Genomic DNA, 12,698 nt, shown 5'->3' on the forward strand with positions numbered 1-12,698 from the left:
TTATGAATTCTTTTTCAGTATTTCTTGGAAAGCTGTTGCATCTGTGTCATAAAGCAATAATGATAGTTATTTAGGTTAATTGCCAATAAACAGACATATCTGCAATGGAACCTCCTTGGTTTGGAGAGCTGTTATTTCTGTATTGCACCTTTTGAGACAACCATTTTCTTAGCTCTTTAAATAGATAACACATAAAACAATTTTATATAATTATTTCTGTATACTTAACCATTACCCATGGGATTCTGCATAAAATAAATACTCATGACTCAAATCTGTGCAACCATTAAGTACAAATAAGCTAAAAAGAGTCACTGAGGATCCTGTTGTAGGGATTCCTTATTCTTCTGTAAAAATATTGGTACAAAGTGCAAAATTAGTGTAATACATTGCTTATCTTGGTTTACTTTTCCTTGGCACTTTTTTTTTCTTGAAGACTTATCCTACCTTTCCTCCAAAGTCTTGAAAGAGCTTTCCTGCTGCTGTCCCTACATTTGAACTCTATTAAGTCCCCCAGTAAATCATAAGGTGGAGTTCAACCTGTGTTTCCTTGGCCCTAGTTATAGTTAAGAAGACATACAAAATTCCATAGCTTCACTATACCTTAGGAAAATACAGATCATTCATCCACCCAATACATCTGTTCCCCAATTAGGTGGTGATCTTTGAACATTCCTTGAAGTTCAACTGTTTGGTAAATATATACATGTTCTGCAATCTGTCTAACAAATCCAATATGAGGGCAAGCAGGTAATAGCAATAGCTATTGTAAAATGAGGACCCAGATTGTTGGGAGCAATATGCTGACTCTGTAAACCACTTTGAGAGGGCAGTAAAGCATTGTGAAGCAGTATATAAGTATAAGTGCTATCTTGGGGGAAGTCAAACTAATGCTACTTGCAGCTATGCAATGACTGTAAGCTGCACCCTACTTGACCCCTCTCTCCAGCTTAGCTGGTAGTTCCCCCTCCCCCCCCAAAAAACCCCCCATTGCCTTACCAGGGCATAAGAATAAATAATTCTTGGGGAAAAACAAATTAGATACATTTCTAATTGCTCAGATATTCTGACATTATTGTAGCTCAATGATTTACAGTCCACAGATTTTCTTTCTTTCTTTCTTTCTTTCTTTCTTTCTTTCTTTCTTTCTTTCTTTCTTTCTTTCTTTCTTTCTTTCCTTCCTTCCTTCCTTCCTTTACTTCCTTCCATGATAAGATCCAAACTATATTACCTATGTATTGGATCATTGGTTACTAAAGAGCAGCTCCCTTTGAAGAAGACTCAATTTTTCTTTTAGAATAGGTGATGGAAATAACCAGAAATAAAGTGCTTCATTAAAAGCAGAGTCACTCATTATACAGTGAAAAGTTCTGTTTTTCATTTCCATTTATAAGAATTTGACACACTGTTATACATACCAAATATTTTCTGTATCAATAAAGTTGGCAGACCTAATACACAAGCCTGTTTTTTCTCCCCAGAAAAGGATTGCTAATTCCATTTCAAAGCAGAAATACATACAGCCACAATTTAAAAATCAAAAATGCTTTTTCTTTACAAGTTGCTCTTTGCTGTTGAGGTCAGACCTCAGCAAAATAATGTAGCATTTGGGAAAAAAGATACATCCCAATAAACCAGCACTAGAAGCTAAGATGGAGAAGATTTCCACAGCAACCATATACTTTCCTTTGGTGCTCAAATACGTTGGAACAAAAGACAACCAAACACTACAAAACATCAGCATGCTAAAAGTGATGAACTTGGCTTCATTGAATGTGTCTGGCAGGTTCCTAGCTAAAAAAGCCACCATGAAACTGACCAGAGACAGAAACCCCATATAGCCCAAGACAAGATAAAACATCACAACAGAGCCTTCATTACATTCTGCTATGATCTCTTCAGTCATTGATCGCATATTAAATTCTGGAAAGGGGGGAGAGGTGATCATCCACACCAGACAAATGCCTGCTTGAAGGAAAGAGCAGACAAGGACAATTAAGATGGACAGTCTTTTGCCCAACCATTTTCTCATGCTGGATCCTGGTTTGGTGGCCATGAATGCTGCAATGACCATGATAGTTTTAGCCAATACAGAAGAGACAGCCACAGAGAAGATAATGCCAAATGCAGATTGTCGGAGGAAGCAAATCGGTTGGAGAGGTTTTCCAAGGAAGAGAAGAGAACAGAGAAAGCAAAGCAGAAGGGAGATGAGAAGACCGTAAGTGAGGTCCTTGTTGTTAGCTTTAACAATAGGGGTGTCTTTATACTTAATAAATATTCCAAGTGTGAACATGGTAATGACTGAAAATAAAACAGCAACCACAACTAAGCTGATTCCTAAAGGTTCTTCAAAAGTTAGAAATGTTATGATTTTGGGGATGCATCGAACTTTGTCCTTACTTGGATATTGATCTTCTCGACATTCAGAACAGGCAATCGTGTCTGCAAATAAGAGAGAGGTCATGAAGTATGGAATCTAATTGTCATGATTAATAATAATAATGATGATGATGATGATGATGATGATGATGATGATGATAAAGTTGGAAGGGATCTTGGAGGTCATCTAGTCCAACCTCCTGCTCAGGCAGGAAACCCTATACCATTTCGGACAAATGGCTATCCAGTTTCTTCTTAAAAACTTCCAGTATTGGCGCATTCATTGCTTCTGGAGGCAGGTTGTTCCACTGGTTAATTGTTCTAACTGTCAGGAAGTTTCTCCTTAGTTCTAGGTTGCTTCTCTCCTTGATTAGATTAAATCTTGATTTTTTGAACTTGGCCACTTTAAGAAGTCTAGACTCAGAATTATGGTTGGAGAATTCTGGGAGCTGAAATCTTCACCTCTTAAAGTGGCTAGGTTTGAAAAGGACAGGATTAGATCATTAGATGAGTTCTAATAAATAACGTATTGAGGTGGGAATCTTCTCTATAAGTAATAATCACATTCAGGAAGCACCATACTAGAAATATTTCAGAAGTTCCTGAAATCCAGACATGTAATGTTATGACCCACAAAGCCAAGAAGGTGAGTCCAGCTCAGGTGGTTGATGCCACCTGCACATTTTTACAACTGTCACATATATTACATATGCATAAAACAAGGCATACATTCAATCTTTTTTTAGAAATATTTTATTGATTTTTTGCAATAACAATCCTTAGTGCCTAGTGTACAGCGTGTTGTCTTGGTTGATAAATTTTGAAGAAAAAATCAATGGTAGTTAATTAACAGTCAACAATAATTAATTTTTGTACTTCCACAATTAGTATATTAATTAATAGTATACTTCTTTGACCTTCCCTTCTCCCAATAGTATTCTCTTTCTTTAACCTTAAACAAGTATAATTGTTAATATTTTCAATACCTAAATGGTTAAATTTATTTATTTATTTATTTCTTGTATTTCTACCCCGCCCTTCTCCCTACAGACTCAGGGCGGCTTACAGCCATTTAAAACAAACACTTGAATACAAAAATACAAAATTTAAAATATTAATTAAAATGAAATATTATTCTAAGGCCGAATAAAACCAAATTAAAATAACCCTTAGGCCAGTCCTGCTAACTTAAATAACCATGTCTTGAGTGTGCGGTGGAAGGAGGGGAGATCCGGAATCACCCGGATCTCTGGGGATAGCTCGTTCCATAGGGTGGGAGCTCCAACAGAGAAGGCCCTCCCCCTGGGGGTCGCCAGCCGGCACTGTTTGGCTGACGGCACCCTGAGGAGACCCTCTCTGTGGGAGCGTATCGGCCGATGAGAGGTAATCGGAGGCAGAAGGCGGTCTCGGAGATAACCAGATAAACATTTTTTTCATGTTTGTACAAATAATGTCCATATATGACATTTTTCTATCAACTTGTGTTGTTTATATAAAAATCATCTTATTAGTTCACCATATAACCCATTTTCATAATTCTTATTTAAGCCTAATTTCTCCTTAATATTCAAACAATTCTTATCAGTCATAACAGAGGGGTAGAACAGTCATTAACAGAGGGATAGAATCAAGATCATGTGAAGTATTAATACCACTTTACAATGCCTTGGTAAGGCCACACTTGGAATACTGCATCCAGTTTTGGTCACCACGATGTAAAAAAGATATTGAGACTCTAGAAAGAATACAGAGACGAGCAACAAAGATGATTAGGGGACTGGAGGCTAAAACATATAAGGAACGGCTGCTGGAATTGGGTATGTCTAGTTTAATGAAGAGAAGGATGAGTGGGGACATGATAACAGTGTTCCAATATTTCAGGGGCTGCCCCAAAGAAGAGGGAGTCAAGCTATTCTCCAAAGCACCTGAAGGCAGGACAAGAAGCAATGGATGGAAACTAACCAAAGAGAGAAGCAACCTAGAATTGACAGTTAGAACAATTAACCAGTGGAACAACCTGCCTCCAGAAGCAGTGAATGCTCCAATACTGGAAGTTTTTAAAAAGAAACTGGACAGCCATTTGTCCGAAATGCTATAGGGTTACCTGCCTGAGCAGGGGGTTGGACTTGATGACTTCCCTTCCAACATCATCATCATCATCATCATCATCATCATCAACATCATCATCATCATCATCATCATCATTATTATTATGATTATTTTCTCAATATTTATCATCTAAATATCCAGATATTCCATTTAGATATACCATCCCAATGTTTTCATATTTCATGTGTTATAAAAAGTTATAAAAATTAATTTGTTAAATCACTATATATTCTATTTTTGAAGTTCTTATTTAAGCTTAATTTCCCCTCAATATTTCAGTCATTCCTTAACCCTAATTCTCTTTAACTTAATTTACCTTTGAATTTCAACTTTTCATTCACATACATCATCCCAATATTTTTTATATTTTATATATTATTAAAATACTATATTACTTATATCTCTTATCCCTCTTATTTTAAGGCCCCTTTATATCCAAAGTTATCTGTTCTTTTAACCGTATTCAAACAAGTGTTTGTTCATGTAATACTCCATCTGGTAGGGTGAGTCAAATCTCTTGAATCTGTCTCTGGCCTTCTTCTTTTGCCAAGTAGCTTTCCAAATTGATATATTCCACTTGCCAGGAAGTTCTTGTATTTTTGTAAGTGTTGTTGAGAGTGGAGAAGACAGAATGCATAAAATATATGCTTCCCCTGGCAGTTCTATAGTCCATTTCATTAAGTCTTCTTTCTTATCCTCACTTTTATTTTGATGTTCTAATGAATAAAGTATCTTTTCCATTTTTGTTATTATGTCCAAGTCTTGTAGGTTTTTTCCTGTTTGTGTTAAATTATAATTCTCTTCATTTGTAGCTTCACTGATTAAGTCATTTTCTTCTAGTTTATGTTCTGTTATCTGATTTGTTTGTTCGTTCTTTACCATCATTTTCTGAGTATTTTTTTATTGTGAGTTTAAATTAGAAATGTGCTCATTTATGTTGTCAATGTTGTGTTTGATCTCTTCATGGTTTAAAGTTATTGTTATTTGTATCTGTTGTAGCATTACATACATTTCCTCCTGGAAAGTATTTGTCTTGTCTTGAAATGTTGCTTTGAAATGACTTTGATATTCCAGGCTAGGTCCTTCAGGAGTATTAAATGTGGTTTTCTGTCATTTATTGATAAGTATGCAATATCCATGTTATCTCCCCTTTTCAAATAATCCTTCATTAGTGCCATAGTCTCTATAATTAGCCTTGTCAAACCAGCCAAACTCAGAATGTGTGTGAATGTTGATTTATGTGAGTGGAAGGTGCTTGCACCCGCCACTCACACAAATGGAGCTATGCAGATGCGTGTGCCGGGCTGTTTAGAGTAGAGTAAAACAAGAAATAATTTACCTGGCATGTTTGAGATCTTCCCATCAGAACATGCATCACAATCGTAGCAGCAAAATGGTTCCCCTTCTTTCTTTTTCTTCTGATAGCCAGCAGGACAGGGATTATTACACACTGAACGGGGCAAAACCTATTGATAAACCAGGATGGAATTTAGGACTGAAGCCTTGAGTAATACTGGAAAACCCTCCTCTAATCTAAATAGAATAGCAGGTAATATCATGAAATGAAGGGCCAGACCTGGAAATCTCTCCAACACTTCCTAAAGATTGCATATAGTTGCATTCAAGCTATTCCTATCCTTCCCCTCTCTGGATTAATTGAAGAAGAGGAGAAATACTTTTTAAAAATACATGCTGTGAGACTGATTACTTATCTAAGTAAAAGCAGTCCCCAAATAAAAAAATAACATTCTTAAGCATGCTTCTGACCTCCAGCTCTTCATATTTTTTTCTGGGTGTTTTTTTTACCAATCATGACATTAGGAGTCAATCACTCACATTTTATACTATTGTTTGTACAACCAGGTCAGAAGCTTTGCAAAATTCCCCATCTTCCCCCAAGGACCTCTCCCCCCCTGGTTAATTATTTGCCAGTTAAAATTCTGCCAGAGCAGGAAAATCAGCCAGACTTTGAGTACGATTTCAACTGATTAAATGACCCAAAATCAAGGTACACAAACTAACTTATCCCTGATCTCCAAATCTTCCACTGAAAATAATACAATTCCTCAAAGTCCATACATGATTAAAATCTTTATGCCAAACAATTAAATCTTCATGAATGACAAATTTGTTTCCTGCAAGTGTTTTGGGATCCATCTTTCCAATTTTCACTTTACGATAGGAGTTGTTTGGAAACATGACCACATTTGTAATATCAAATCCAGAAAGCACTTCTCCATGATGGTTGATGGAAACAGTTTCTCCAAGGGAATTATTAAATGAAAGGCCTTTGAGAAACTGGTGAAGCTAAATAACAATGAAAGGGAACAAAGAGATGAATAAAGCAAGGTTATAAAGTTGACGAGGCTGTTGGACTCTCAAGTCACCAACCATCCCCAGGGCTGATTCATACTTTTAAACACCCATGATACTTGATAAAGCAGGTCTTAATACTCTTCCAGAAAACTAGAAGGCTGGGGGCTTGCATCGCCACTGAGGGTAAATGTCCCATGGGACAGCAGTTGAAAAGGCCCTCTTCCTAGATCCTGTAAGTCAAAATTGGATACGCATTATGCCCTCCTGGCTTGACTGGGTGGAATGGGTCAATCTAATTGGGACAAGATGGTTCCTCAGATAGTCAGGTCCCATGAGATGAAAGGCTTCAGGAGTAATGGCCAACAGTTTGAATTGGGCCTGGAAGCAAACTAGCAGTATTACTCAGTAATCACAATCGTGTGAGGTACTAATACCACTCTATAAAGTATTAGTAAGACCACACCTAGACTACTGCAACAGTTTTGATCACCACACTATAAAAAAGGTGTTGAGACTTTAGAAAAAGTGCAGAGAAGAGCAACAAAAATGATTAGGGGACTGGAGGCTAAAACATATGAAGAACGGTTGCTGGAATTGGGCATGGCTAGTCTAGTGAAGAGACGGACTAGGGGAGACATGATAGCAGGGTTCCAATTTTTGAGAGGTTATCACAGAGAGGAGGGGATCAACCTATTTTCCAAAGCACCTGAAGGCCAGATAAGGAATAATGGATGGAGACGGATCAAGGAGAGATTTAACCTAGAAATAAGGAGAAATTTTCTGACAGTGAAAACAATCAACCAATGGAACAGATTACCTTCATAATTTGTGGGAGCTTCATCACTGGAAGCTTTCAAGAAGAAACTGGACTGCCATCTGTCAGAAATGGTGTAGAGCAGACATGTCAAACTCACGACATCACATAACATCGCATGGCATATTGGAACTTTTTCCCCATTGCTGGCAATGAGGTGGGTGCAGTTTCATCGTGATACGTCTGGCCCACGGGCCGGCAGTTTGACACCCCTGGTATAGGGTCTCCTGCTTGGGTGGGGGTTGGATTAGATGACCTACAAGGTCCCTTCCAACTCTGTTATTCTATATTCTTTATTACTTTACTTGGCAAAGTTTTTCTGGTTCCGTCAGGTGTCATGAAGAAGAAAGTCTTCTAGGGGACAGCCCTTCAATTCCTGGAAGATTGTTATCACATTTCCCCTTAGCTTTCTCTTCATTAGGTGAAATGCATTCAGTTCATTTAACTTCATAAGATGTAAGCTCCAAGCCCTATCATCTTATCATTCTTCTTTGCACTTTTTCCAGCATCTCGTATTCTGGTGACCAACACTGTTGGTCTGAACCATGTTGGTTCAGGTTGCTCCCATTAAATTTCCCTTTCAACATTCTCCTGCAAAAGTCTGAGCAGTCCTGCCATCATTTTGTAACACATCCTACTCAACCTTGGAAAGATCAACACCAGATTGGTGGAACACTAGGCACATGCTGAAGGTATTCCAGGTCGGATGGCTTTGAAGAGATAGTGAATCAATCAATCAGAACAGAGCTGGAAGGAACCTTGGAAGTCTTCTAGTCCAATTCCCTGCTCAAGCAGAAAACCCTACACAATTTCAGGTAGGTGGCTGTCCAGTTTTTTCTTAAAAACCTCCAGTGATGAAGCACCTACAATTTCTAAAGGCAAGCTGTTCCAATGGTTAATTGTTCTCACTGTTAGGAAATTGCTCCTTAATTCCAGGTGGCTTCTCTCCTTGATGAGTTTCCATCCATTGTTAATAATAATAATAATAATAATAATAATAATAATAATAATAATAATAATAATAATAATAATAATAATAATAATAATAATAATAATAATAATAATAATAATGTCATCAAGTCCATAATAATTGGAGGTCATCTCAGGCAGGAACCCTACACCATTTCAGACAAATGGCTCTCCAGTCTATTCTTAAAAACTTCCAGTGTTGGAGCATTCACTGCTTCTGGAGGCAGGTTGTTCCACTGGTTAATTGTTCTCACTGTCAGGAAGTTTCTCCTTAGTTCTAGGTTGCTTCTTTCCTTGATTAGTTTCCATCCGTTGCTTCTTGTCCTGCCTTCAGGTGCCTTGGAAAATAGCTTGACTCCCTCTTCTTTGTGGCAGCCCCTAAGATATTGGAACACTGCTATCATGTCCCCCCCTCATCCTTCTCTTCATTAAACTAGACATACCCAATTCCAGCAGCCTTTCCTTATATGCTTTGGCCTCCAGTCCCCTGATCATCTTTGTTGCTCTTCTCTGTACTCTTTCTAAAGTCTCAACATCTTTTTTACATCGTGGTGAAGCATGGAGTATGGTGGGGGAAGCCTTGGGAAGTCTGAGGCAGGTAGGCTAATGCCTGCTTTAGGCCTCCAATAATCTCCCACACCCCCACTTAACAATTATGCATTCGTTTACTGAAAGCCTTGTAGAGAGCAGAATCAGAATAACAGAAGGGGCCTTGTAGGTCATCTAGTCCAACTTGCCACCCAAGCAGATGGCAGTCCAGTCTCTTCTTGAAAGCTTCCAGTGATGAAGCTCCCACAACTTCTGAAGGCAATCTGTTCCATTGGTTGGTTATTCTCACTGTGAGAAAATTTCTCCTTATTTCTAGGTTGAATCGTTCCTTGATCAGTTTCCATCCCTTGTTCCTTGTCTGGCCTTCAGGTGCTTTGGAAAATAGGTTGACTCCCCTCCTCTTTGTGACAGCCCCTCAAGTATTGGAACCCTGCTATCATGTCTCCCCCAATCCTTCTTTTCTCTAGACTAGCCATGTCCAGTTCCTGTAACCATTCTTCATATTTTTAGCCTTCAGTCCCCTACTCATCTTTGTTGCTCTTCTCTGCACTTTTTCTAGAGTCTTTACATCTTTTCTATAGCGTGGTGACCAAAACTGGTTGCAATATTCCAGATGTGGTCTTATTAAGGCTTTATAGAGTGGTATTAGTACTTCACATAATCTTGATTGAATCCTTCTGTTAATGTAACATAGGATTGCATTGGCTTTTTTGGCTGCCACCACACAATGTTAGCTCATATTTAATTGATTGTCCACTAAGACTCCAAGATCCCTCTCACAGTTACTGCTATTAAGCCTGGTTTCACCCAATCTATATGTGTACTTTTGGGGATGTCTGGTCATTACCTGAGGCAGTTCATTTACAATTATTTTGAACTTCGGCCCTAATGAGAAAGATTTAGGTTCATAACTTGAGGACTATTTATGCACCACTATCTCCTCACTAAATTAAGAAAGAGGAAGAAACTCAGTACACCTTTAGATTCTACTAATCTGCTCCTGGCAATGAAGGTGTTTGATATGCATGTTATTACCTTCCAGATGTCTTGATCTTGAAGTTCATCCTTTGTACTCTCTGCTAATTTTTTGTGTTTAGATCTAAGCAAGTTCATGCCATGAACAGCATGTGCTACAGCATAGACTGCATTGTAGATACTGTAGCTGTGGCCACTCATTTCAAATAAATGTGCAGGAAGCTTTTTCAGATCTTCTCTCCCAGTACATGCTTCATCACTTTCCATTGGTTTAGTGCTGTCTGAAAAGACACAATCAAAGCCTTGCTCCCAAAACTCCTTGAACAAACTAGCTCGTTGCATCTGTAATGGTTTCAGGGCCCAAAGGAATTTGTTCAACCCCGGCAGTTCATTGGAGTGAATATCAAAAGAAATTGCTCCATTAAACAATTGCAAATCTGAGGGTTGATGAAGGTTTGTTAACGTTAGTTCTGTTTGAGCAGTGAGAATCCACATTTTTCCAAGGATTATGTATGTATATTTTGTGAACATAAACAGAAGCATCGCTGTGCTGCTTTCCCCATAGAAGATGAATGTATTGACTATGGTTTTCCTCAAATAAACATTTATTCTACCAACTACAGGAGAATGTAACATAGAAAAAAAAGCTTGTTTGGGAATTCTCTCCAGAAAAGCAGAGCAGAGCCTGTTCTCAGACAGAAGTGGCTCCAGGGCTTGGAGGAAATTGTCTCCACTGTCATCATCCAGAATTATAAGGCCAACCCATATCCATCCAAAATGCTTAAGCAAATGGATTATCCCCATAGTCTGAAGGGTTTCACTGGGAGCCATGCGGTAAAAGGAAGCAGCCATCTTTGTCCCATGCTTGTTTGGGGCAAAAGAGCCATAAGCGAGCTAAAATAAAATGTGCAGTTGGTTAGTTATGGTTGAAATGCATCCTTTATTTAATTCTTATCCCTTATTTAGTTTATACATTTATAAACTTTATAAACTTTATAAATTTAGTTTAAATTTATCTCCTGCCTTTTCTTCAGGAACTCAAGGTGACATAAGCAATGCTCAAAGCAGTCCCATAGGTTTGACTGAGAGAGGATGAAGGAAAATTGTTGCATGGCATGATGGTGGCTGAGAAGGATGAAGAGAAGGTAGAGAAGCAATGTTAAAGTAAAGTTAGTAAACTTAAAGAGATGAAGAAATAGGAGAAGGAGAAGGAATAGGTTGGGATAATAGCAGTGATGGTGATGGTGATGGCGATGGTAGTGTCTGGGATGGAAGAAAAAGGAGAAGAAAGCTGAACAGAAATTAAAGTAAAGCAAAGTAAAATCAAAGTAAAAGGAGGAAGAGGAAGAGGAGGAGGAGGAGGAGGAGGAAGAGGAGGAGGACAAGAAGAAGAAGAAGAAGAAGAAGAAGAAGAAGAAGAAGAAGAAGAAGAAGAAGAAGAAGAAGAAGAAGAAGAAGAAGAAGAAGAAGAAGAAGAAGAAGAAGAAGAAGAAGAAGAAGAAGAAGAAGAAGAAGAAGAAGAAGAAGAAGAATTCAAATTTACTATTTTTCTATGCCTTTTTACATTAACTATTATCTGGATGACTTTTTTATTTTTCCCTCTGTGGCTTACAAACAGCACCTTCATTGCCTTCAGTATATAAATATTTAAATTAGTCACTATTCACAAGGAGAAAAAAAACCCCAACTTTTAAGTATTATTTCACTACTAACACAAGAGGGAGCAAAGGAGCATTTTTTAAATACTGTATTGGAAAAACTGCTAAAAAAAACTACACCCAACTACAACTACAAGCAACTACAACTACAAACAACTGCAAGAGAGCAAAGTTATAACCAGTAGCCAACAATATGGGTTTGTCAAAAACAGATCATGCCCAACAAATCTTATGTCATTTTTTTACAAAGTGACTAAATTAGTGGAACAGCAAAATGCACAGGACATAGTATACTTAGACTTCAGTAATGATTCTATGGTACAAATCCCTGTTAGCTTCCATGGCTGAAGATAAAATGACACTTAGATGACCACCTTAAGTTCTCAGCTTCTGCTCCCTTTTCAGACACCATATTTTAACACACTATTTTCAAAGTGGTGCATCAGAAATGGCTTAATTCCAACTCCCAAATTTCATCAGGCCCTTTATATGCATCACTGAAATCTAATCTAGAATCTAATCCCTACTTGGTAAATAATCATTCCCTGTTCCCTTCCATTTTGCCACATGGACGAGTTTTCATAAACACTGTATCTTACCTGGGGGATTTTATAAAGATTTATGGTATCTGACATGAAGAATGAGATATCAGCACCAAATCCGCCAATAATGGCTACAATGAGATTCTCCTTGATATCACATCGGTAGTTGACAACCAACTGGCTGGATCGGAAGAGCAGCTCCAAAGTGGAACGATAAGTCAGCCGAGCATCAAAATAGTTGTCACAGATAAAAAATCCCAGAGTAACGTTAGACAAGAATCTTGGATTTGAGTTGATCTGTTTCACAGCAAATGCCAAACTCAGGGAATGCTGATACAATTTTAAAATGGCTCTGGAAATATAATTGAGAGATAACTGAAATACAGA

The 12,698-nt window shown here is 37.9% G+C and overlaps 1 protein-coding gene across 1 annotated transcript; it reads right to left on the minus strand.

Moving 5' to 3' along the window:
- Window positions 1-1,537: 1,537 nt before the first annotated feature.
- On the minus strand, window positions 1,538-12,608 carry LOC114923222 (vomeronasal type-2 receptor 26-like; the record flags this gene model as incomplete). Its single annotated transcript, XM_029285917.1, has 5 exons — window positions 1,538-2,442; window positions 5,828-5,954; window positions 6,568-6,795; window positions 10,172-11,005; window positions 12,369-12,608. Coding segments are annotated over 5 exons (2,334 nt in total), but the record flags the coding sequence as incomplete, so codon positions are not given.
- Window positions 12,609-12,698: the final 90 nt, after the last annotated feature.

The sequence above is a fragment of the Protobothrops mucrosquamatus genome, unplaced genomic scaffold (genome assembly GCF_001527695.2).
Source record: "Protobothrops mucrosquamatus isolate PMUCROS unplaced genomic scaffold, P.Mucros_1.0 scaffold2489, whole genome shotgun sequence".
NCBI lineage: Eukaryota > Metazoa > Chordata > Lepidosauria > Squamata > Viperidae > Protobothrops > Protobothrops mucrosquamatus.